Source organism: Sapajus apella, unplaced genomic scaffold (genome assembly GCF_009761245.1).
Source record: "Sapajus apella isolate SASKATOON/1434 unplaced genomic scaffold, GSC_monkey_1.0 scaffold76, whole genome shotgun sequence".
Lineage (NCBI taxonomy): Eukaryota > Metazoa > Chordata > Mammalia > Primates > Cebidae > Sapajus > Sapajus apella.
In genome coordinates, this window is record NW_022437016.1 from 5,686,833 (window position 1) to 5,700,422 (window position 13,590).

General features: G+C 41.6%; 1 protein-coding gene across 4 annotated transcripts in view; it reads right to left on the bottom strand.

Annotated features, from left to right (window-relative positions):
* The window catches only part of CDK5RAP2 (CDK5 regulatory subunit associated protein 2), a 201,128-nt gene that overhangs the window by 29,034 nt on the left and 158,504 nt on the right, over positions 1-13,590 (bottom strand). For all 4 annotated transcript variants that reach the window (XM_032251443.1, XM_032251440.1, XM_032251442.1 and 1 more), the window contains 2 exons: positions 6,347-6,401; positions 3,579-3,751 (listed from right to left, as the gene is read on the bottom strand). In XM_032251443.1, the coding sequence (XP_032107334.1) occupies positions 3,579-3,751; positions 6,347-6,401 (228 nt within the window). The remainder of the gene's footprint in view (positions 1-3,578; positions 3,752-6,346; positions 6,402-13,590) is intronic.

Sequence of the window (13,590 nt, forward strand, 5' to 3'; positions counted from 1 at the left end):
ATATAATATTTTAAAAATTGTACTAAATCTTAAAATAGATGCAAAATTAATTATTGAATATAATCACAACTTATAGGAAAAAAACAAATTCAGTTTCTCCCATACACTCACTCAACAATCAGCACAGAAGACTTCTGTGACCAGATGTGAGAGGACACCAGCCAGGTGTCCTCTAATTCAGTTCAGTTCTAACACTACGTACCTGAAGATAGCATCAGATCCACAGATTGAGGGTCAGTCCCAAGACTGCCCCCCTCCAACAACTTCTGGTGTCAATCGCAAGCCCCCACTTGTTTCAAGCGTGCCTCTGACCAACTGACTAAAAATCCGGTTCCCTCACCCGCCTCCTGCGGTTAGATTAATTTGCTAGACCAGCTCAAAAACTCAGGGATACATTTGCTTATGTTTACTGGTTCATTATGAAGGATACTGACAGGAAGACCAAATATATCCTTTACAATATCACACAACTCTACTTAAAAATTTGTACAGATAAGGAAAGACACAAATATATGAAAGAAGGAAATATATCTAAATATTAATAGCAGTTACCTTTTGGTGGCAGATTTTAGTTTTTTAAAAATTCTATATTACATTTTGACATAATACTTAATAATACATAGAATTTTAAATTTTCTAAATTTTCCAGAATGAGCATGTATTTGTTCAGTATCTGCCACATCTCACTTTAACAAAGAAAGAAGGAAGCACAGTTTCAAACCAGAGGTAGGTTTCTAGAGTCAGTGTTTAAAGCATAATCACATTAAGTATCCAAAGGCAAAACTAATGTCTTTAATTTATCAATTAGGGTATACTCAGTATGTCTTAGTTATGTTTGTTTTAAAACATTACACTAATGTTATGACCCAGTTTTAATTCCTTCAAAATGACTTTCATTTAAAAGTAGCACAATGTTACAGATCTTTTCCTAATTAAATAGTAATTTTACCATGAATTTGAATGTTTATGAGATGACTCAATTCCCAGACCTTCGGCTATCTCCTGCTAATGCCAGAAGTGTAGCAAGTAAGTTGGTGGAATGTCTGCATGGAAGGACTCTGCAAAAAGCTACTGGCACCCACGGCATTGCACCTCCCCATTCCTTAAACTCCTGGCACCCACGGCACTGTATCTCCCCACTTAAAACACCTGGCAACCATGGCACTGTACCTCTCCACGTCTGCCTTATTGGCCTGCAGGTCTTCCAGCAGCTAGTCAGGTCAGAGTCAGTCAGGAACTTCTCTGTTTGACTGCAACCTTCCTTGCTGGTTTATCCAAGTCACACACTCCTAACCGTGAGCAGGTGACATAAATGCTTAGTAGCCATCGATACATGCCATCTTCCACTGAGTCTTTGGCCAAGAGGTGGAATCACCACTTGGGCTTAAGGAAAATTCCCAGTTGAATTGGACACCACTTATTAATTATGCAGCCAAACTGAAGAGAAGGAAACACTATACTAGCCTTTACAAAATGGGAGAAAAATCTCTCTCTCTCTCTCTCTCTCTCAGAATAATGCCCTTTTGACAAATGCTAACTCTTTAAAAGCATAAATCCAATAAGGAACCACAAAACAAAGTGTCTCTCTCTTGCCTAGCAGTTCCAATTTACAGAATCTGTATTACAAAAAGCCCCCAAATAAGGGAAAAGCTTCATGTTCACAGACATCCCCTGCAGCATTGTTTACGATTGTGAAATCTGAAAATGATTTAAATGTTTGGCAACCAGGGAACAGAAGGAAAACTGCAATTCCACCACTCAGTGGACTGGTCTAAAGCCACTAAAAATGATGTTATATAACATGTCAGAAAGCTTATGACAGAATATTAAATGAGAAAAAGAAAAATACTAAATTATCTCTCTACATAGATCACTAATATGACAAAAGAAAAACCAGAAGCAGAGACCAAAAGGCTGAAGACACACCAAAAAAGTAACGGTGGGCTTACTGGGATGGTTCCAGGGTGCACTCTCCCAGTTCAGGTAACCCACTAAGAGAGCATAAAGAGCCCAAGGTCATGGGTCCCCAGAGGAATAAGAAATAGAAGAAATGCCTAAAAGGTTCTACATCAGAAACAGAATAAGGTTGGGGTGGCGGACAGGGTGAAGGGCAGAAAAAGAGGGGCTAGCAAAAAGGAGCAGAGGGAACTGCCTAGTGAAAAGAACAGGGATCCCAAGTGTTCCGGTTTAAATCATTTGGTTGCTGCGTTCTAAACACCACCTCCTCTGGTTCCTCAATCAAGTCTGCACAAAGGCCTCCTGGGAGTGGCCTCTGGGGATTCTTGGAAAGTCACCGAGTTACACACCGGGTGTGTGTTAACTGATACAATACAGAAGGAAGTGGCGCTAGGGACAGGGAAACAGTTTGTGGTATGACCTCAATTCAGGAAAGGCAGAATGCAGAGCCAGAAATGACCAAGAAAAACCAAGTACTCAGAAACACACAAAAACTGCAGGGAGATACAGCCAGAAATACAAAGAAACTAGGTCTAGATGATGCTGCTGGAGGACCCCAGCTGATACCTGAGTTTCACCAACAATGTGGACTTCACACTCTACGTATGTCTTCTGCCTTCAAACTGGGCTCCCCTGAGTCCTAGGTGACCTCGAGAAGCCTCAGAGGTCACCACAGGATGAAGGTTCCATGCTTATCTCGTTTACACACTGCATGGGGTCTCTATGAAAATTTTCATCTGCTAACTCGATCCCTGGTCAGAGGCAGAACAAAGGAGTTATGGACTGAATGCTTGTGTCTCCAAAATTCCTACGTTGAAGCTCTAAGTCCCAATGTAATGATATTAGGAAGCGAGGGCTTTGGGAGATTATTAGATTATGAGGGTAGAACCCTCACAAGTGAGATCAGTGCCTTATAAAACAGATCCCAGCTCTCTCACCTTCCTTATTCCACGTGAGAATACAACAAGAAAATGGCAGTATGCAACCTGGAAGAAGGCCCTTACCAGAGCCTGGCCATGCTGGCTGGTACCCTGATCTTGAACTTTCTGGCTTCTGAATCATAAGAAATAAATTTCTACTGTTTATAAGTCACCCACTCTATGGTGTTCTGCTACAACAATCTAAACAGACTAAGACAAAAGGCCTGACCCAATGGGCCATGTGTCCACACTAAAGGAAAACAAAGTCAATTTCCACAATCACAAATATTGTATTTCTATAAAAATATCAGAGCAGGGAGCTAGATACTCTTGGGCAACTCAAAATAGAAGAGTCTTTGATGTGACCCTGCCTTAGGATGAGTTTGAAAGAAACAATAGGAAATTCACAAATCTGCACTGACATACAGGTTCAGTGGCATATAGCCTGCAGGAAATGGCAAGTCATATATTCAGTCATAATTTAAAAAATAAAAGTGACTTTTCCCCAATCGTCAACACTTTCAACAACCATAGCTTTCTCCAGAGATAAATGATACTCTGAATGACCAGCACTGGCCCTAATGGGATCTCCTTTCATCAAAGAAATATTCAAATGTCACCACACTCTGCTTACTAAAGTAAGATTGCAAACTATTGTTTTAATCAGGCCATGTTTAAAATGCTTAATGAAGCTTAGCTTACCTTGAGAAAAATTGTTCACCGTAACTGAAGTCTTCTCCATCTCATTATCTTGCTTCTGGTCTCGTGAGAAGAAGGACTTTTCAGACGTTTCATAATCAGAGGGCGCATGAGAAGCTGAAGGCTCAGGAGATTCAGGTAGAAGGTACTGGTAGGTTAAGTTGTCTTCCTCAATCCTTAACCATTGAAATTGAAAGGTAAGTCATCTGCCATGCTAAAATCCCAAGCCAGGACTATGACTTACGAATATTTAAGATTACTTTACCCTTAGTACCTTCCCCATGTTTGCAACTGCACTCAGACCTTTGATTTCTCTGCAACATTAAGCAACGACATTCTAAAAGCAAGAAAGGCTCAGTGGGCTTGAGTTTGGAGCCAACAAAGGGGAGGCAGAGGATTATGCCTGTCCCACAGCCTGGGTTACAGGGTAGGGACATAAGAGGACATGTGTCAATGGCAGCTGTTTACCAAATAACCTCTCTACAGCAAGCATTCTTGAGATTTCAGTTGGGCCTCACAGAAACCCTTTGAGGTAGGAATTACTCATTTAGAGTGGGGGAACTGGGGCTTATAAACTCTCATGGTTCCCAAGCAGGTTTAGTATCGTTATTCTGGCAATCATCTGGTTATTAATCCGTATTTCCCAAGGACCACCTAAGCCATGAGAAAAAACAATCTGAATGCTGTGAAAAGCCCACATGAATCTCCATTATAGATAAACTCCTTAACTGAAGCTCTTTTTTTCTCCCACATTTTCCTATTACTTCTTGTCAGCAGTCACAGCCTCATTATTCATGAGTTCAGACAAGAGCAAAGGACTCCAAGGCTGCAATGCATTCATTAACAGGTAAACATCTAATGCAACTTTGCCCAGACAGTGTGATGGATGCACAGGCTTGCTGGTGGCTTGCAGAAGTGCAGCATGGGCCAAGGGCACCCACTTAATTAGCTCAGAAGTAGCCCATGTGAGTGCTAAACTACAGTTGAGAGAGGAAGAACAGAAGGTAAAAAACAAATCTGTCAGAAATGAAAAGGAGTGACACATTGGTTGAGGAGGCTAAGCGATTCCATGCCTCACTCCAACTCCTTCTGCAAGCAACCACAACAGTCTTCCTCAATGTCAAATGTGATCAAGTCTAGTCCCAGCTTATCCTCCTTCGAAGACTCCCTACTTCCTACAGAGTTTGGATTTTTAACACAACATTTGAGGACCAGCCCAACAGGACCCAGCCTGCCTCTCCAGCTTTTGTGACCCTCTTTGTGCCAGCTACACTGCTCAAAAGGACCATGTCTCCTTTGCCTCAGGCACGGATGCTCTCCCAACAGCCCCAGCCCCTTCTACTCTCACCCTTTAGATCTTGGCTATGAATGTTCCCACTCTGGGAAGCCTTCCTTGCCCTCTCTAAAGCATGCCGGTGGGATGTGATCTATTATTACAAGAATGGAAATGGAGGATTGAACTGGGACTTTGACAATACTACAGTGGGAGAAGAGTATTTCTTTTAAAAGTACAGAAGCTCTGATTATAAATGTCCTCCCATGAGCTGTGATACCTCTCTGCCAACTCTCTCTAATGAAGCTAGTGCCCTTCGTGAGGCCAATAAAATCTACAAGTCTGCACCCTAGATTGGTCTCTATTTTATTCCCAGAAGCCCAAAGGACCACATCTTTAAAGAGGAGGAAAGTACACAGTAACATTAATAGCATTCAGAATCTTTTACAACTAAATAAAAGAGGGCAAGACCTTGGCATTTTCAGTTGACAAAAGAGAGAGGCTAAGAAATTATACAATTCACTTATTCCATGAACATTTTCTGAACTCCAACTACATGCCAGAAACTTGGAGCTGGAGCAGGGAGAGATATTCAAGACACAGTCATTGCCCTCAAAAGACAATGTAGAATAACAGTAAAAGGACATGCATTGGATGGAGTGTGATAGACTCAAGTTCAAATCCTAGCCCTACCTCATAATGGCAAGTATGCAACTCTGACTCACAAATTCCTCATCCTAAAATAATTACTTCAAACCTTATACGGAGAGAACTAGTAAATGTGAAATGCCTATGGCAGCAGCTGACACACACCAATACCTAGGGAACACTAGCAAGCACCTTTCCTCTGCCAAGGAATTCTGGGAACAGAAAGATATAAATGTAGAAAGCATTACAACACCATGTGGCAAATGCTGTAATGTAACTATGTCCAAATGCTACAGCAAGAATAACCGATGCTGGGACGTGGTGAGGAGGGAGGGTATTGGGGAGAACCAGGTTCATTTACGTTTGAATGGACTCTGAAGAATGATTTTCAAACTTCAAGAGGAAGAAGGTAGAGTGCACAGCCATGGTGTGGAAAATACAAAGCCAAATAAGACTAAAACATGGCGTACATAGGGGAAAAGAAGTGAGGAGAATAGGAAGGGGAGAAGAGAACTGGGGTCAGACTGAGAAGGACCTCAAATGCCAGGTAAAGCAATCTGGAGTTTACCCTGCAGGTATCTGGGACCCAACAAATGAATATGTCATCTGGTTCAAATCACCTAATAGAAATGACACGGGTAACCTGAAATGAATGAATGAAGGCAACAGGACATATGGCATGAACTCTTGGTTTTGTAAGGCCATTATCAGTTCCACAGATGTTTATACTTTATTTACAAGAAGCAGGGAACAAATTGAATGGCAAGGAGCCAAAATATTTTAAAAGCTGGCAGGTAAATCAGATCTAGAAAGTCCTAGAAAGTCTTCTTAACAAATGTTACACACTCACCTCTCCATCAGTTCATTCTGGGTGTGGGTGTTCATTTCCACTCCAGCTGATTCTCCTGGAAGCAGAAATAACATCAAGAAAGGAGGAAAAAAATGTTTTTAAGTGTTCCCTAATAATTTCCTGCTCATTCATTTGCAGAAGCACTATTCCGCTTGTTTAAATGCTCTATAACAATCCTGGATATTTAAAGTAGGATTACCAAGAGTACAATTCAGACTATAGACTTCCCCTTTATCACTGCATTGACACTAGTTCTAGGTGACAGCACTGAATCTAAAAAGCAATCACAAGGCATTGCTGGTGTAGGTTCTTTTTCTTTCTCTAAAACTCTGATACTAACAGAATATACGCTCATTACAGAAAATGAGTAACGGAATCAAAAAAAGATCAATATCCTGGCAACCCCACAGACAAGTTACTGGATTTCCTTCCATTCTTTCTTTAATGCATTTTGGCAGGAAGATACCGTATTACAACATAATTTTTTCACTTAGTACATGATTATAAGCGTTTCTCTCACTAAATTTCCTTCCGAAACATCATTTTTAATGCCTGCACTAATATTCCACTGTAGGCATGCATTACCACAATTTTGCCAGTTCTCTATTTGACGCTTAGGTCATTTCCAAATTTTTACTTTTATAAGCAAATGAAATAAGCATCTTTGTGCATATAGCTTTATCTGCATTTTAATATTTCCTCAGGAAGGGTCTCAGGAGTAGGATTAAAACTAGGGAAAGGAGTATATGAGTACAGTTGAAAAACCCACTGTCTACAGCAGAGGAAATGACTTTAAAAAAATCACAAAAGAAAACAAAATAAAGCTCAGAATATAGCTGGGCAAAGGATGCTCTGCTCTCTTCCTGCATGTCATCATTTGGTGTTTGAAAGGAAGCACATGAGCCCAGATTTCAAAGAGACTAACAACTTTATTTTAAAAATACTTCAGAACTCTGGAAATTACAGGCTGGGATGAGCTCTTTGAAGAAACTGATGCGTGGCTAAAGAAAAAACAAACTCTTCTATAGTTGTGTTTGAAAAATGAAACTATAATTAAACTGCACCCACACATGCAATTTTCAAAACTATTCCTAAAAGAAAAAGTTCTCAAACACCACAGTATAGAGGAAAAGATCACTGAAGCCTTGCACATTTCCTTTATGTCTAGAAGTTTCCACCTACAAACTCACATGGCTGGCTGGCATGGCCATCCAGGTTCCCTATCACCCACCAGGCCAGACACCTGGGCACCAAGAGTCAGTGAAACATGCTGAGTGGTGGAAAGTCACCTACCACTCACTGCAGGGCACTGTGACCATCAGGAATGAGTCACACAGCCCTGAGTGACCAGGCACAAGGGTATGAGTATGGCTCTTTAATATCTGCTATCTCCTTCAGGCCTCACAATGATCCTATAAGCATGGTGTTTGTATCTCTGTTTTAAAGCAAAGAAGTGGAAATCCAGGACGCTTCATGCTTCAACTCTCACTTTGTCTGATCACACTCTCCCTTACTTTACTACATTTTATAGTTAAGCAAGAGAGATGGAAATATCCTTATAGCTACCTCAATCACAAACCTATGCCTCCTGGTTACATCCTGGTCAAAAATGGCATTATATTTTGATAGGGGTTGACAGGCCTTCATTAGCGGATGCTCTCAAAGACTCCACATTTCTGTTCTCTACAGTCCTCTTCAAGGGGGGAAATCCACACCTGATTAAGTCAGATTTCAAGACCTTTGCTGAAGTCCCAGTTTGTAAGACCATCCCTAATGGACAGAGACAACTGTATGTTAAAAGAAAAGCTTAGTCAGCATTTTTCATCTCATACCTGCACTGGGCTGCTGACCCTACAGACCCTAAGAATGGACCATCTGTCCCAGCCCAGCCTTCCAAAAAGCTTAGGACTTAGTCAGGTACCAGTCAGGCAAACAACTTACATGACATTCTGCTTCACATTTACACTGTTCCCTTTTTTTTTTTTTTTTTTTTTTTTGAGATGGATTCTTGCTCTATCACTCAGGCTGGAGTGCACTGGCATGATCTTGGCTCACTGCAACCTCCACCTCCTAGGTTCAAGCAATTCTCATGCCTCAGCCTCAGGAGAAGCTGGGACTACAGGCATGCACCACCACACCCAGCTGTTTTTGTATTTTTAGTAGAGACATGGTTTCACCATGTTGTCCAGGCTCATCTCGAACTCCTGGTCTCAAGTGATTCACCTGCTGTGGCCTCCCAAAGTGCTGGAATTACAGGCGTGAGCCACTACACCTGGCCACATTCACACTGTTCTTTAGTTCCTCCCTCATGAACTTCACAGGGTGAGTATCCTTGGTTTGGGGCAGACTTTAAGCATTCCAGGTCTCCAGACCTTAAACCCATCCAAAACCTCTCCTCCGTTTCTAATCAAACCCAGGAGCACACCAGGAAATACCCTGCTGCCACCAGCAGCATGAGTTTCCCCTTCAAATAAGAGACCCTCAAGGAACCTGCAACAACTCAACAACTGTATTCCATCCATTCCCCTATTATAACAGAGTTATTTAAAACCAAGTGACAAACAGTTACTGTAGGAGTCACAGGGAGAGCACAACAACTAATGCGCTGAATTTCTTGGTGGAAACTGCCTTCACACAGGTGACAGGGTACCATCTGTCCGGCTATTCAAAAGCTTAGGATGTGTGTCATGAAAACGCTGCTCCCATCTCTCAGGCAAATCTTGCTGCTATGCCTAGGAACGGTGTAGTGTGAGGCAATAGGAGGACTTCATCTTTTCAAATAAAAAAACATCTAGTTATTCCATCCATAACTGAACAAGCAAGAGAGGACTAGTATGCAGGACGGACTGATAACTGGTTGACCCAACTTCAGTTTCCTCTGTACTGATCCATTCCGTACACTTAAGAAGCCTCTTTTGAAACAGTACTTCCCAGCTCAAAATGCATCAGTCCTACAGAGTTACCTTCAAATCCCACAGCCTGGCATCTCCTACCTGACCCAGAGGTTTCTTCCTTTCCACCACTTTAGTAATTGGTAGAAACTAATTCTATTCTATTTTAATATTTACTGTGCTCCTACCAGGTGCCTGTGCCAGACACTGAGGATACAGAGATGAACAAGGACTCACCCGCCCTCAGTGAGTTCACCTGAGAGGAATGGGTGGACCCAAAAGACAATTACACTACAGCGCTGTGATAAGGGGCAGCAATGGATGCTGTGGGAAGGCACACAGAGGAGACAAATAGAATCCAGCCTGGACTATTAGGAAACATGTGACAGAGGTAGCAATGGAGCCATATCTTTGACGGAGGAAAGAACTGCTTTATAAAGGTGGGAAGACACTAAGGAGCTCTGGGGAGGGCAGTTCCAGGGATTCTTAAGAGGAAAAACCCTCCATTTTCTCTGAAAGCCTGGATTCCTCTGCTAACCATAGCACACATGCCTCATTATTATTGTTGTCACTGTAAACCAGAAAGCATCCGAGACAAATCTCAACCAGTTTTGAAGCTTATTTTGCCAAGGTTATGGATCGTGGCAAGTGACAGTCCCAGAAGGTCCTGAGACCATGTGCCCAAGGTGATTAGGTTACAGCTTGGTTTTATATGTCTTAGGGAGGCCTAAGATATCAATCAATGTATGTGCAGTAGATCCCAGTCTGGTCTGGAAAGACAGGGAAACTCAAAGTGGGTGGGGGACTTCCAGGTCACAGGTGGATTCAAAGATTTTTCTGATTGGCACTTTGTTGAAAGAGTTATTATCTAAAGACCTGAAATCAACAGAAAGGAGTGTCTGAGTTAAGATAAGCGGTTAAGGAGACCAAGGTTTTTATTACGTGGATGAAGTCCCAGAGATGGCCGCCCCCAGAGGCAAATGTTTCCTATTCAGAAAGGCGCTGGACTCTCAGCCAATCTCTTCAGGATCAGAAAAAAACCTGGAAAGGGAAGGGGATTCTCTATAGAATGTAAACATTCCCTACAAGAGACAGCATTTCAGGACCATTTTAAAATATGTCAAAGAAATATATTTGGGGGTAAAATAGTAATTTGATGTCTTTCAGGGCCCTGCTATCAGTTATGTGATGCTGCAATGGAGTCAGGTTAGAATTTGGTTTCTTATTGCTACCAAGAGTCTGTTCTGTCAGCCTAAGGATCTCTATTTTAATGTTAATACTGGTCAGTTGTGTGCCAACTCCAAAGGGAGGGGAGCATAATGAGGCCTGTCTGAGGACCCCCTACACCCCACCCCCGCCCCGCGCCACCCACTTTCCCATCATGGTCTGAACCAGTTTTTCAGGTTTTGTTGGGTTCCCTTAGCTGAGAGAAGGGTCCCTTCAGCCAGTTGTAGGACTTACAATTTTAATTTTAGTTTACATACCTTCCTGAGCTCCCACTATTTGCCAAGCAGGACACCCTTTAAATCAGGAGTGTCTACTGGGTTTGCTGTTTGGCCAAAAATTTTAAAACAATTTAAAAATTAAAGAAATCAGGGGGTGTCCAATCTTTTGGCTTCCCTGGGCCACAATGGAAGAAAAACTGTCTTAGACCACACATAAAATACACCAACAACAGCTGATGAGCTTTAAAAAAAACCTCATGTTTCAAGAAAGTTCACAAATTTGTTTTGCACCACATTCAAAGCTGTTCTGAGCTGCATGCAGCCCATGGGCCACAAATTGGACAAGCTTAAATAATCTCATTTAATCCTCACAAACATCTCTATAAGACAGGTACTACTATCCCCCATAGGGGAAATCTGGCCCTTCAAGGGATAAATGATCCATAAAGCTGGGATCTGAACTCCAGTCTGTCCGATTCCAAAGGTCTTGTTCTTTCCAACCCAACACCCTTTTGACCACCTCTATCACAAGGTCAGATGTGAATATCAAGTGCAAGCTATAAACAGACCGGGGTAGGGTGGGGGGAGGAATACATTTTACTCCCACTTCAAGTGAACAAAGAAAAGATTCCTGGAGGATAGGCAGAATTTCTCTAAATTTTTCTAAATGGACAGGGAGTAAAAGTCTTACAGAAAAATAATGGTTTGAACAGAATCAGAAGAGAGGAAATGCAAGGCCTGGTGTTTGACCAGCGCATCCGATTTGACAGGAGTGTGAGAAGCATGATATGGTGCTTAGGAAGGGAGGCTGTGAAAGTAAACTACATGGACTCAAATTCAGATTCTGCCACTTCCTGTCTGACTTAGAGCAAGTGAATTAGCCTCTCTGTTCCTCACTTGTTAAATGAGAATAACAAATAATATTTCCTCTTAGGCTGAAAACAATGCCAGACATATTGCAAGCACCCAATAAAGATCAGCCTTCCTCACTTCCTCAGTGTTTCTCCTTCAACTCCATCATTATCATCATCATCACCAGAGGGTGGTGAGCTGGCAAAGGCCCCTTCTAGACTGTGGAAGGCCTTGAATGAAATGTTTCCGGTTCACTTCTGTCAGCAGAGAACTAATGCAAGGGAGTCCAGCAGCTATCTTTGTTCATGTGGTGAGCTCCCTGATCAAACTGTCTTCTTTGTACCTTTCCCAGTGTCAAACACAGCTTACTCAAAAATACCTGAAGACAAAATACCACCGCCTTGTTTATGCAACTGCTCTTGGGAGGCACCAAGAACAAGAATACAGTGGAAAATCTAGCTGCAACACCAGTTCCTGGTCTATTTTAGGTCCCAGCCCTCAATGTACTTACCCACAAAACCTTGCAGGTTTCCAGATGCCCAGTGGAATCCTAGTTTAATGGAGCCAAGGGAGAGTCCCCTTACAAGAATTAAGAAACCACACTATCATACTACTTCTTAGAGCCTACCAACCAAACATCATTAAATAAATAAGAATATGCACAAAGATTCCAATAGAGTGTTCTTTATAACAGCCCCAAAATGGAACAATCTAAATGTTCATCTAATGGGGAATGATTAAATACATTATGGTATATTGATACAAAAGAATGTCCTGCAGCCACTAAAACTTACAATGTATATTTATTATCTATAACTGAACAAAGGGAGAGGATGCAAACAGTCCCACTGCCACAAAAAACAAATATATCAATTAAAAAAGGTCTGGGCATATATACTCCAGGGTATTCATGCTTTGCTGTGTGATGCAATTATAGGAGTATTTGCTTATCTTTTATTCAACAGTAAACATGTATTGCTTTGTATTAATATTTTTAAAGGCTATATTTAAATTTTTAAGAACTCATGCTAGGCATGCTATGTATGAGTTCTTAAAACTGCCTCAAATATAAAACTGTTTTATGATAAGCTTGTTTCATAATTCAAGAGCCAGGCCCCTTATACGACATCCAAGAAATGCCTACCTCTGTGTTACATTTTAGTTCCTAAGAAAAGAAGCTGTGGTGAGGTTTCTGGGACTTTTACGCTTTTTGCAGGAGAAAATAAAGTTCTATGTTTGTGTTATCTGCGAAACCTAAAATGCTTCTTCTGCCTGCAGAACCCACAGAGAGTAAGTAGGCTCCCTTGGGCTTCTCAAGGTAAATAACTAAAAAATAAATCAAGGGGAGTGGCTGGATAAGGGAGGGAGGGCAGCTGATGCCAGAGGCACCCTCTCTCAGCCCTCCATTTCCTAGGGCCTAGAGTGAGGGCCTTCAAGAAGAAAAGAGGCCGACAGAAAATGACTTGGGCCTGGAAGATATGGCTTTATCATGAGGACCCAGATATTTCTCCACTAATAAAATGAAAACTAGTTTATTTAGAATACCCTTAGCTAGAAGGAAGTCAGTTTTTATAAAGCTGGGAAAAGTAAGGTACTCCTATATACCCCGGTCCTCACAAGTCCTAGGAACTGGTATTAGCAAAATTAGTCTACAGCAGGTCTAAGCTACTGGGCCCTTTGGAAAAGCTGAGGGAAAACATTCACTAGGCCCAGATGGGTAAACTATTCCATGTGCTATCCTGGAATTAAATGAACTATGTGGGCCATCATAAACCATCTATTTTGTACATACGAAGACAAGGGGAACACAGGCAAATCCTGGTTCCCCAAGTCAGTTGTGACTTTGAGCAATAAACTCTCATTTGTTAAGTCTAAGTTCCTCACCTGAAAAACAGGCTGTTCTGGGGATTAAGCCCCAACTCACAACAAGTACAAACACTAACAAGCACTCAGTACATAAAAACCATGCACCCAGCATTGAGTCAAGCAAGGTTTCACAATTGTAATTTAATTTAATTCTTACAAAGATTCTACCAATTAGGTATTAGAATGCTAC